This window comes from Mirounga angustirostris, unplaced genomic scaffold, assembly GCF_029215605.1.
Source record: "Mirounga angustirostris isolate CCGP_5_RB_7025 unplaced genomic scaffold, mMirAng1.0.hap1 SCAF_9, whole genome shotgun sequence".
NCBI lineage: Eukaryota > Metazoa > Chordata > Mammalia > Carnivora > Phocidae > Mirounga > Mirounga angustirostris.
The window spans coordinates 115,660,952-115,674,018 of record NW_026991717.1 but is presented as its reverse complement, the minus strand read 5'-3'; the positions used below and the strand labels follow the sequence as shown (position 1 = coordinate 115,674,018).

Below are 13,067 nucleotides of genomic sequence, written 5' to 3'. Positions count from 1 at the left end.
GATAAAGTAAAAAGACAACTAACAAACTGGGAGAAAGTGTTTACAGCATATACCACAGATAAAGAGCTAATATCCCTAATACTTAAAGAACTCTTAAAATTTGAGGGACAAGGGACCAGAAACCTGATAGAAAATGGGAAAAAGACGTGAAAGACAATTCACAAAAGATATAAAAATAGCCCTTAAACGTTTGAAAAAAAAATAGTTTGAACACACTCATAATTAAAGATTTCAAATTGAAACAAAACTGGGATACTATTTTCTTACCCATAAAACTGGGGAAAGAAGTATGATAATACATTCTGTTGATGAAGCTGTGGGAAAATTGGCATCCTCATACATTGTCAGTGGGAATACAAAGTGGTACCACGCTTCTGTAGGGACATTTAGCAATACCCAACACAACTACTATGCATTTACCTCTTGACTTGGCAATCTCATCTATTAGAATCTACCATAAAGATATAACACTATGAAAATACATGTGCATAAGGTTATTCATGGATGCAACTGTTTATAATTATAAAGTATTAGAAATGACCTAAATGTTATGCAGAGGAATGGTTGAATAAATGATGGCACAGCCACACAATGGAATACTTGCCGCTCTAAAAAAAATGAGGCAGATTCCATACATTTATAGGGATGTATAATTTCCAGTGTATTTCTAAATTTAATATTGGTAAATGAAGAAAGCTAAGTAAAGGCAATATCTATATAGTATGCTGCCATTCTTGTAAGCAAAGTGTAAGAAAATATACATGTATCTGTTCCTTGTGTTAAAGAAATACAGGAAGGATAAACAAGAAACTAAAGAGACTGATTACCTACAGCAGTGGGTGGGAATGAGGTAGAAAGAATGGGGAAACAGGTGTGGGAGAGTAGGGATAAGGGGAGATGGCACTTCTCTGAGAATACATTTTTGTACAGCTCTGACGCTTAGGACCAAGGTATTTTTGCACACATCCTTTATTACACATTACAGGTAACTACCCAAATCAACCATGATGTAGGTGGCGGGGACTGAAACTGGAATATGAACAGTAGCAAATGAACCTAACTATAATGTAAATAGATAGAGCAACCATACTGAGGGGTGGGGAAGGAAAGAACCAACTTTGACAACTTTGGAAAGCAGTATATGACTGTGCATTCTAAGGCTAAAGGCAGAAATGACTACATAAATATTATACTTTAGTTAGTAAATGCGTTTCTTACAGGCATGTAGTAAGTTAGTCATTCTGCAACTAGTTTATGTGTGTCCGGTCTGAACTAATAACTGTACATTGTGGTAATGAGAGCCAGGTTTCTCAATGTCAGAGAAAGAATAATCAAATAGAGGGAAGGCTAGACTGAATCCTATGGTGTTGGGTGGAATAGGGGGTATCGGGATTTTTTGATATAACATATTGTGTATATATATGCTTATATATATATCTATAGCTATATACATATATGCACACATATGGGTAGACACAAAAATAAATATAGGTGTGTGCATGTGTACTACACATACATTTACTTCCTAATTCTGTTGGCTGGGAGGGCCTAGAAACAATGGCAACCCAGAGGCAATGAGGATCCATGGTACCCAAACACTGGTTTCTAAATACCATTCTCCAGTAAAAGGAACTAGGAACCCTTGGATAAATGGCTGGAAAATACAAGAGGAGCCTGGAGCATCCTGTGGTACCAGAAAGTCAGGAAATGCTCAAAAATCGATAAGGCATGTCTAAAGGACACAGGAACCAACTTGAAGGAACTCCTAGTGGCAAGTCTGGGACAAGTTGAACAACAAAGTAAATAATGATATTATTGGATTATAACTCAAAGAACAAAATCCATACTGATATTTTAAAAATTTGAATAAATAAATAGGGACGAATTAAACTCTTCCTCAGAGCAGAATTATAATTAATAAATGTAGAGGGAAGAAGGAAATCACCAATAGGCAAGCATCACCATTCTGGTTGTTGTAAACAAGAACAATCAATTGATGCCCAAATTAGTGGGCAAAAAGTATGGTCAGAAACAGAATATTTGCATAATCTCAAAGTATCTCCCTCACTAGTTTACTTATTAATACATTACAAAGGGAAAAATTATAACATTACAGTGGAAAGACTGACAGACACTACCTTAACTATATGATCAGAGTAACATTACTAGTAACAAGACATATTGGTTTTAATATGCCCCCATATCATGCACTGAGAAGGGCACATCTCTTTTGTAGTATTCTTGCCAAAAGTACATAGCCTCAATCTTCTCATGATAAAAGATCAGACAAACTCAAATTGAGTGACATTCTACAAAATCACTGGCCTAGTTTCTTCAAAAGCATTAAGGTTGTGAAAGATAAAGAAACTGAGAAACTGTCATAGATTCAAGGACACTAAGAAAACATGATGACTAAATGCAAGGTGAGATCCTGGATTGGATGCTGGGAAAAGAGACAGAAGTGGGAAAATTGGTGAATTTCAAATGAGATCTGCAGATTAGTCAATAGTATAATGGTAATATAATATCCTGCTTTTCATGATTGTACTATTGTAATGTAAGATGGTAACATTAAGGGAAGCTGAGTAAAGTGTGTACAGAAACTCTCTGTACCATTTTGCAACTTTCTCTGAGATGAAAATTCTATCAAGATAATAAATCAAAAAATAATGGGATGTTTTCCTAGCATCTTCCAAAGGTGACAACTTTTTTTTTTTAAATAGTATCTTTATGAACTCAAGGATTTAAACATATTTGATTTGTTTCAATCCATTACAGTTAAAATTGTCCTATATTTGGCCAGTGAGAATGTAATCAGGTTAGATCTTGAGTCCTTTTGACATGACCCCAATAGCATTTGATGGTTTCCTTGTTTTCCAATATATGAAAATATTTATACATTTCATGCCCTGGACCTGGAACCAGCCATTTCTTCAAGGACTCCTGGTTCCTTTGAGTGGGCAGTGATCTTTAGAGAACAGAATAGGAGTGCTAGGGGTGCTAAATTTTACTGCAGTAGTCATTATTTTGGGGCATTTTAAATGTACAGAACTAGAAAATATGTTTTGTTTGTTTTAAAGAAAAAATGCTGAATTTGTATGGATACTTGAATTTATACTGCTACTTCTAATTCATACCCAGGACTAACTGTAGGGTTTTTACTTAAACTTCATCAATCTTACATCTGTATTTTCTTTCAAGTATGTCAAAATTCTTTCCAGTAACAACATAATCACTCATTTGATACATAAAGGCCTCAGAATATTAATTCCATTATTACCACCAACAATATGGTTGCTGGAAAGACACACACACACACACACACACACATTTTTGTTCTTAAGGTATATTTGACTCAGGATGTATAGTCAAATACTTGTTTTAAAGTCACTTGGAATAGTTACTTTCTGTGTGGTTATGCCATCAACTAATACATAATTAGATTCACTTGTTTCATTTTTTTTTTAAAGGACAAGAACAGTGTGAATTTTGTTTTATGACTATGCAAAATATTTACTGGTTCCAGAATCAAGTCTATTAAAATAGACAGGAAATTCAAAGAAATCTAGCTTCTATCCCTACTCTTTCACACTATTCCCTCACTCTGCTCATAGGTGACCATTTAAAAAAAATATGGCTTATTTTTTCATTCTATTTAAATATAACATATTACATGAATATGTGTATGAATCCAAAAGAATTCGTGTGTATGAATTAAAAAAAAAGAATGCGTTTTCTTATACAATAGTAACAGACACACCTGTTTTCCTCACCTTGCTTTTTCACTGGATATCCTTGAGATTACTCACTCCGCCACAATATATAGACATAATCTTAATTTCTTCCTACAGCTGCATAGTTCTTCATTAGTTTATTTAACTAGTCTCTTATTGATAGACATTTGGGTTGGTTCTGGTCTTTGGCTTTACAAGTAGTGTAATACAGAGGCTTCTCATTGAGTTGGCAGAGCTGTAGGGGAGGAATCAAGGGGTGAGGCTGCTTGGGCAGTAGGGTTCCTCTCACATAGTCAGAGATTTACCCTGCACATCCCATAATGGGGCTCCCATTCTACTGGAACTTGTTCTTGGGTACTTGGGAGTAAGAGGTATTTAAATTATATTTTTCACTGGGGTTAGCATGAGCTGGCTGATCTGGGTGGTTTTGACGGGCAGCTATCCTGAAAAGCACATGAGAAAGAAGAGAATGTAGTGCTAGACAACAATCAGCCCATGAAAAATGTATTTAAATTCACAGGCGCCTGGTTTCCCTTTGGGAAAGTCTAACCCAGGGTATTCTGCCTTCTTGTGTTTCTTGGGTCAGCAGTATAGCAGCTGTTACGTGTCTTTAAGGCTTTAGTAATACACTTTCTGAAAAGTCTCTCCCTACTTTCTGTTCCCTAACTTGTTCCTCCTTGTATTATTCCTAAATCATATTGTAATTCGCTTACTTCAGCTCCAAGACAATGGTGTGACTTTTTTTGGAGTTAACCACACTGTCTGGGTTTTCATCCTACCTCTCTGACTGTATGTCTTAGTCCCTTTTTTCTCTGCCTGTACCGTAAATTTGGTGTTCCCAAGGGTCTGTTTTTGGTCTTTATCTCAGTAACGTTTTTTGAGTCCTTGATTTTTCAGAAAATTCAGTGAAAACTATGAACTTACTGTCTTCTCAGAAAAATGTACATTTGCACCTATACACAAAGTTGTGCATATATTTTCAAGAAGTTCATGGACATCCCTTTATGAGCTCAAGTTCAAGGACATCTGTGATATACTCTGGGCTTCCTCTCTTAGGCCCTCCACTATCATCTAAGCACCAATGACTCCTAAATCCATAACTCATGATCAGGCATCTCTCCTGATGTCCAGCTGCCTCCAGGGCATCTCCACTGCCTGATCTGTAGATGTGCAGGACATGTCTTTAGCTGAGGCTGCCTTCTGGCTCCCATGGATCTACTCTTCTGCCCATGTCTCAATGGGTAGCTGTATCATCTTGCTGACCAAGCCACAACCTAGGAGACATTCTTGATTTCTTCGCTGTCATTTTCCACACCTCATCATTAACTTTTAAATGGAAACAAGACCATTGTCTTTCCCCCATGCCACAACCCTAGTTCAGGCCACTATCACCTCTCACCTGGATGGTGGCAGTAACATCCTAAGTGGTCTTCCAGCCTCTAGGACCAACCTTTCTCCACCCAGGTATCTATTCTTACACAGCAGCTAGGGAGATCTTTCTAAATTCCATGTGTGACCAGTCACTCCTGTTGCTAACTCTTCAAAAGCTTCCCATTGCCCTGTTGAAAGGTGTCAGTGTGATAAAAAAGTCTTTCATGATATCTCCTGCCTTTATTGCTTGCTTGCTGGGTTTTCCAACTTCAATATCTACTTTTTCCAGGATCTCTGTGCTGAGGGGAGCCAGGGTGAGATTTGATGCAAAACTTAGTTTTGCAAACGTCTTACAAGCCATCCAAGCAGGTCCAAAGAATAGAGCAGAGCTGAACCTGAATAATGGGGAGCAGATCACAAATGTGTAGCTCCTGTGTGCAAGTTCTGAAGGAGATGTGGAGATAAAGAGTTAAGACAAGGTTCTGCCCCAAGGGCCTTACAATCTGTAAAGGAGTAGACAAAGGAGGCATAATCCAAAGGAACTATTCAAGAAAACAATTGTGTGTAGATGTCTACCACATGCCAGGCTTTGCGGCATGAAGGAAAATGCAATTAACTGTCATAAGAAAGAGAGAGGACTATGGGGATGCAAGAGGTGAGAGAACTTCCATTTGAGCTAGATTAGTGACATCTCTATAGGATGGAGGAGCTGGAAGACTTGAAGGGTGGGTAGGGAATGATCTAGAAGAGCAGAGGTCAGGGACTGGGAGAGCATCCGGCCAGAGGGAGCTGCAGGAGTGAAGGTGCAGACTGCGTTCTTTGAAGTTAACGCCACGCCAGAGGGTTCTGTTCTCACCTGGGCTCCAGCCCCCATCCCTGAGGAGGCTTTGGGGATCTGAAAAGTGACATCGCATCACATGCATTTCTCTATATTCGCGTAATGAAACCCTGAAAAGGTTCTGAGGTGTCATAGATGTTACCATCAGATATGGCCGTTGCCCTTTTCACAGATGGAAAGGGTGAGGTTAAGAGGAATTCAGTTAAAATTTGCAAACATTTAAAGTACTTTCTATGCACTAGGGAACACAGAAATGCATAAAAGTGGTTCTCCTTCCTTATGGAAACAGAGTTATTGGCTACAAGAGTTCAGAAGAATAAGGAATCTCTTTAAACTTGAATGTGAGGTGGTAGTCAAGGAAAGCTTCTTGGAGGAGGTATGATTTAAGCAGAGCCCTTAAGCGGGGGTAGGGTTGGCACAGTTGGGGAGGCAGAGGGGGACTTTCCAAGTGTGGGCAAAGCACCAAGCATATTCAGGGGATAGTGAAGACTTCAAATGGGGGCCTGGAAAGGGGCATTCAGGGAGGTGGGTCTGCACAGAATAGGCTGGAGGAGAAGGTGGGGCTGGATACTGGCCCTAAACAATTCACTCTCTCTCTCCTCCTCTCTACCTACTCTGTCTTCCACCAGGACCAGCTACTCTTCTGTGATGACTGTGACCGTGGCTATCACATGTACTGTTTAAATCCCCCAGTGGCTGAGCCCCCAGAAGGTAATGATGAGGAGGTCGACAGTAGCAACAACAGCTACTCCTACCACTTAGGGAGCCCTCACTATGGTGCAGGCCTTGTGCTAAGTCCTTTCCATGTCTTGTCTCATTCAACCATCACAATCCTATGAGGTAGGTACGACCGCTACCATTTTACAGATGAGGAAACAGAGGCACGGTTCCACCCCCTGAAACTTCAGCTTGGGGGCCGAGGAGATGTCTCCCAGACGTGAGGCTGAGGTGGTAGGGAGGTGCAAGCTTCCCGGGGAACTGGCCCAGGCCTGGTGCAGCTGCTGGTGGTGCACCGTCCAGGAATGAGGGTCTTTCCAACAGTTCAGCTGATCGCCTCGGAGCACTTAACTGTTTCCTGAGCGCACTTACCCTCTGCTGAGTTACGGACTCCAGCCCGTGTTCAGCAGCGGGCCTCGGTCTCTGAACGGGAAAGTCAGAAGAGCAACGGGGCTTGCTGGACTTAGGGCCAAGGGGCGGGCCTGAGGGTGGGAGAGGGGCGGCTGGTCAGCAGGGCGTCTTGTTTCTTGTAGGAAGCTGGAGCTGCCACCTGTGCTGGGAATTGCTCAAAGAAAAAGCCTCTGCCTTTGGCTGCCAAGCCTAGGGCCCCGGGTCACGGAACGTGACCTGCTGCTGGAGAGGCTGAGGCGGAGCCCACTTCAAACCAGATCACGCCCCCACTCCCAAATATCCAGACAGACCCACCGTAAGGAAAACCCGTGGTCACAGAGGGCTTGGACGTGTGGAACCGAGAGGGTGAGGTGTCTGCTCACCTCCTACGCACAGGTTCCAGGATTTCAGCCAGCCCCTCCTCATTTCCACCAGAAGGATCTTGCACTTTTGAAGAACACCCTGAGCCCCGGCCCTGTGGAACCCCCTCACATTTACCCTGGCCCTGCAGCCCTCTCACTGGTTCCCATTTTAAGGGAAGCTCTTTTGTGACCACCTATCAGTCACTCACATTGTAGTTTGGTGTTTTCTATCTATTGTGTTCCAAGAAATCTTCACACAGCCTCTCGCCTCCTGCTTTGGCTCTTTATCCTGAACTCAGCAGAGGAACAAAAGGCTGTGGAGAAGTTGTTATTTATGACAAGCCTCCCTGGAAACTTCTAGACTCGGAATCGGGAGGCCGTCTTGATGATGAAAATCCCTTTGTTCCTTGGTCTCTGTGAAGAAGAAAAGTGGTTTTCGGCACCCCCCCCTCCCCGCCCCAGATACCTAGTGCTGTCTGCAGCCAGGGTGGTCTCTTGATGGGGCTGGAGAAAGAAGGAGAAGTGCTGAGGGGTGGGCGGAAGTGTTGGGAAGAAAATTCGGAGGCCACAGCCAATCAGTATTTGTTATCCATCGGGAGTGGCTTTGCAAGGGATCAGGCGTTGCGGTTCCTTGTTGACCTTCAGAGCTGGGGTGTCCTTGAGGTGAGACGAGCCACAGCCTATGGCCGGGGAACAACGCTAAGGCTCTGCCTTCCCACCAGCCTGGGTCTGGAGCTTTCCCTGGTGGGACTCAAGAACCAGGAAAGCAGGTGAAGGCTGCCCAGTCCAGAATACAAGTACAAAGGACTGCAGCTTTGCTAAGCCCATCAGTATTGACGTGGTACCACAGGTTCCTTTCCCCACGTAATTTCTTCCTTCTACACACCGTGTGTTTAACACTGTCTGCCGACACCCGACTCTGGAGGTTTTAGGGTGGGGGAAGAGATGACTGTCACCTAAACAAATAAGCGGGGTGAGCGGATTATTTATGATCATAGTGGCAACGATGCAGAATCCTCAGCTTGAGGGCTTCCCTTGCCCCCTGAGCTCCCCAATACATGCTGGACTCTTGTTTTAAAAAAAAAAAGATGTTTTGAGAAGAAAAGGTGGGAGGCTGAGCGTTCGAGAAGTCTCTGTTGGAAGTCAGCCCTGAGGGCCGGAGCGGCTCGGGCTGTCTTTGCGTCTCGGTGGCGGTGGCCACGGCAGCAGCTCACAATAACTGACACATTTCTGGAAAAATCATTTGCCCAAAGGGCAGGACTCGGTGAGCGGGACCCCCGCGCATGCTCGGCTGCCCTGAAATCAGCTCCATCTCTGTGGTCCGGCTGCTCACAACAAAGGCCGAGGTTATTTTTAGTCCTTCAGCTCCTGAAGAAGCCCCTGGAGACTCGGGCTGGTTGGGCCACTTCTGCCGGGCTGCAGTGTTCCACGACTTGGCAAGAGCCTCCCTCCCGGGCTCACTGCTCTTGGCCAGGGGACCCAGGGCAGCCTGGCCTGGAGCCGAGCGGTGCCGGTGCCCCCCCGGGCCTCGCAGAGTGACCTGTGGCAAGAGACAGGGGTCACTCTCCTGTAGGGGCCCGTGGCCTCCCAGTGAGCTGTGTGCATACATAACAATCTGGTTTAAAGGGCCCTGTCCAGATGGCAGTTTCATCTTCCTCATACGATACGTCCTTCCCCCTGCTGGTTGGGGAACCTGTTTTGGATTCTGGAGGTCCAGGGAGGGTTTGGGGAGCTGCTGTGCTGTCTTGTCACCTGTTCCCCTGAAGTGTCACATCAGATGAGCAGACTTCCTCTCCCAACTGCTCTGGCTCTCTGTCCTCCCACAAAACCCAAAGTGGGGTGTTCTCAAAGGCTGATTGTTGGTTTTGAAAATCACTTTGACTTAATTTCATAGAAAAGGTTACCAAAATGTTCCCACACGTCACAATGGCTTAAAGGTGAAAAAACGAAGTCTGAAACCCCAAACCGTGGCCCTCCTCCAAATCCTCTTTGGAGTGTGTGCAAATTCATTCCCCACCTCGGCGCAGATGATGGGGTGGCCCTGTTCTGCCCGCATCACACCTGCTGCCCGCGGAAGCTGCGAGGAGGGATTGAGTCTTGCAAGGGAGGGTGCTGTAGCCCCACGGTGGAAGTGGGGAGGGGTGCTCAAGGCTCTAAAATGGATGTTCAGAGGGTCCAGAGTTCCCTTCCCAGTTTCATTGCCTGTAGGATGGGTCCAACCTCTTCCTCTTTGGAGATCTCAGTTTCCCCATCGGGAAAGTGGGATAGCAAAGCCAGCTTATGGGACGGCACTTTCAGGGTACTGCAAGCAGACAAAATCTCTAGAGTCACATTTATCACTTTCTGTACTGAAACAAAGAAAGTGATGATAAACTTCAAATTGGTCTTTCTCTGAGCCCCAGAGAACGAGCTAGAATCATGGGGTGCATATGGATGATCCGGGTTTTGATTTTGCCTTTGCTATTCAGTAGCTGTGTGACCTTGGGCAAGTCACTCAATGTCTCTGAACCTCAGTTTGCCCACCTATGAAACAGAGATAATCATACTTGCCCTGCCTGTTCCACAGTGACATTGGGAGACTGAAAAAGCATAATGTTATATAGATAACCACTGGAAAGCAGGGCTTTCCAGGGAGGGATCCCCAGTGCTTTCTATGCCCCCTTCTTGTGTGAATTAGCCAAGTTTAGATGGCCTTCTCAGAATCTCCCTTTTGATCAAAATGGGTTTATGTTTTAGGGGCTGGGCTGCCTGTGATCAGAGCCAGTGGGCCAAAGCTGTGACAAGGACCCATGCATGGGTTTCCTGTTGGTGGGAGGTGAGGGATTTTCCCTGGGGTTGGGGATTTCAGAATGAAGATACTTGGGATACTCCCTTCTACAAGATCATCACCGCCTAGACTGGGAGCCAACTTCTGGAGAGGGCTATAATTCAGTTCCGTGTAACATTCACTTAGAAACTTTGGTGTAAAACCCAGCTCTGCTACTTTCTAGCTGGTTGACCTTGGGCAAATGACTTAACCCCTCGGGGGCTCATTTTCCACATCTGTGAGGCAGGGAGATGTGGCCTCTCCCGTTGGTGCAGGGCTGAGCACGAGTGCTGGTGAAGGTCCTGGCACGGGGCCTGGCCTGACGGAGGCCCCACAGTGGCGGATCTCTTGTCACTGGGTATAGAGGCCACCGAGTGGAGATAATGAGGCCCTCGCCTGCCGGCTCGAATCCCTAGAGCAGCCAGAGTGACTTTGTTCCACTGCACCCCGATCTTGTGGCTCCAGCCTGGCCAGAAGAGGGGGCGAGGCCGTGGGATCCACGCCGGGAGTGGAAAGCCTCTGTTTTTGAAAGACGGCTTTTTGCGCCTGCTTGGAGACTGGCATTCTGATTTCCTTCTCAACCCCCCACTGACGCATAGCACCCAGAGCAGGACCCGTGGGTCCCGCGGCGTCCCTGCTCCTGTCATGGCCCCAGGCCGGGTGGGAAGTCCAGGCAGGCCGCGAGGAGCAGCTGCTCCCCGGGGCCCCGCTCAGACAGGAGACCGGAACGAGGGTGGTGAGCCGTGGGTGGGTGGGAGGCAGGCCAGATTCTTCCAGAGCTGGAGAAGATAACAGGTTTTAAGGTCGGGGGAGGGCTTGGATTTCACAGTGATGGTGTCATGATACCCCAGAGAGTTCCATTCGTGGCGCATTTTAGGCTTTGTACTTTGAACACAGCACGATGATTCCTTTCGGCCCTCCGCTTGAAGAGTTCAGATAGTTTAAGGAAGGAAAATGAGATGATTATTATTACTTTTCCCGCTGGGGTAAGTGTCGGAGACAGACCTGTGCTCTTGAAGAAAGATTGCTGGCAACCTCAGGCTTTAGAGTTCGAGAAGAGGGGCCCCTGTTCTCCTCATTGAGTCTGTGGTTGGCGGGGGAGGGCCGGGAGCCCCAAGGACCACCTTCCCTGTCCCAAGGCTGGTTCTCAGCCTGCTACAAATGGGGAACAGCAGCCTCCCTTCCTCTCTCACTCCCTGACCCGCCCCAGTGCAGGCCCATCCTCAGGACGTGCCTCTGTCACACCCCAAGGAAATGCTGGCTCCCATGCTCTTGTTCCCAGCAAAGACACCCAGCATGCCACAGCTGGTTCCTTTTCGGAGCTGTGCATGGTGTCACCTGTAGTGGGCTCATTATTTTGCGGGAGGGAGGGAGGAAGGGGGGCCCAGAGGAAGGAGATGGGGAGGGTCAAAGATCTTTCACGTCAGGCAAAGCAAGATGAAGAGAAGGGAGGGGAGGGCACTTGAGGAGGGCCCAGGAACCTGATTTGCACTTGGAAGTCCTAGAGCTAAATAAGTAGAGGGTGTGGGGTGGGGAGGCAGAGCGCGGGCAACTGCTCTGGTGCCTTGAATGTGGGAGGATGAACAGAGCCTCCAGACAGACGGACTGGGGGCTTCCTTTGAGCATCTCAGCAGCTGCTCCTAGGAAGGCCTGGCTGTGTGGCCCCCTCTCCATGCTTCCAGCCCAGGCTGCTGGGAAGAGAGGCCCAAAGGAAGCACTTCCAGGAAAGGGGGGTGGGGAGGGGTCTGGGCCTTGCCCGGTCCTCCTCCAGTTGGTTTCCTAGAACGAACAGGGGGCTCCCTGTGCGAGGGAAAAGATCTAGAAGTGGGTGGATTCCCAGGGAAGCCTCTGTCTGGGCTCTGAGTGAGGCTTGGCTGTGTCCCTGCAGATGGCTGAGACCTGAGGTGACTCCCCAGGATCCTATGCGGCTGTGGGGAGGGGGTGTGGATAACAGGAGTCAGAGGGTACAGGAATGCCCCTTGGTCAGTCTCTTTGTTCCCATCTCCCTTCCTTTCTTTGCTCCAGGGTTTCCCCCTCTTTGGCCCCACCAAGAGAAGGAAGCATTTGTGCTGATGGTGACATTTCCCAGGGCAGGCCAGAGGAAGGCAGGAACCGGGACTGGCGGGCAGCCAGAGCTCTCTTCGACAGAGATATAAATACTAATCATGACCTCTAGCCTGGGCAGCGAGCAAAGTGGCCATTCAGGACGGCACCGACCCAGTCTGGCACATATATGTGCCGTGGTGGGAAAGGCAGGGAGGGGAAGCGGTCCCTACAGGATTTGGGGAGGCCCCTGAGCCCCTGTATTTCCCCTCAGCAACCTCTCCAGGTTATATTTACACCCAGTGCATCCTGTTTGCCTGCCTCTTTGCCTCTCTATTACTTCTATCAATGTTATCAATATTGATGATGAAAACAGGGACACACACACACACACACCCCTCGCTTAACAAACTAAAGTGAACCTTCTGTGTTGCTCCAGGACGAGAGGGAGAACCTGCTTGTCACAGGGGGTCTTTCCCTGAGGTCCAGCCAGGCCCACCCCAGGTTCCAGCCCCTGCACACCTCGGGGACTTGTACGGGGAGCCTTATGCTTGGAGGACCACTGGCACACGGACTCCTTCCCCTCTTCCCTCACTTCTGCTTCTTTGGGGGAATGTGTTTGGCAATCGTTGTGGACTTGGAAGCAAAAGTCTCAATCCTGCTGTCAAAGGGACGTGCAGATTTTATGGCTGGAACTGGGAATGTGGTTCTTATTGACTTTGCCCTTTTGTGTTTACTCCCCACCCGAGGCCTTGGTTCTCCTCTTGCTTGGCCCACCTCCTTTCTTGCACCCGCCCCTCCCTTCC

At 46.8% G+C, this 13,067-nt stretch overlaps 1 protein-coding gene across 2 annotated transcripts in view; it reads left to right on the top strand.

Annotated features, from left to right (window-relative positions):
• The window catches only part of DPF3 (double PHD fingers 3), a 254,185-nt gene extending 243,237 nt beyond the window's left edge, over positions 1–10,948 (top strand). For both annotated transcript variants that reach the window (XM_045901124.3, XM_064571288.1), the window contains 2 exons: positions 6,573–6,654; positions 7,194–10,948. In XM_045901124.3, the coding sequence (XP_045757080.1) occupies positions 6,573–6,654; positions 7,194–7,264 (153 nt within the window). In that variant the 3' untranslated portion in view covers positions 7,265–10,948. The remainder of the gene's footprint in view (positions 1–6,572; positions 6,655–7,193) is intronic.
• Positions 10,949–13,067: the final 2,119 nt, after the last annotated feature.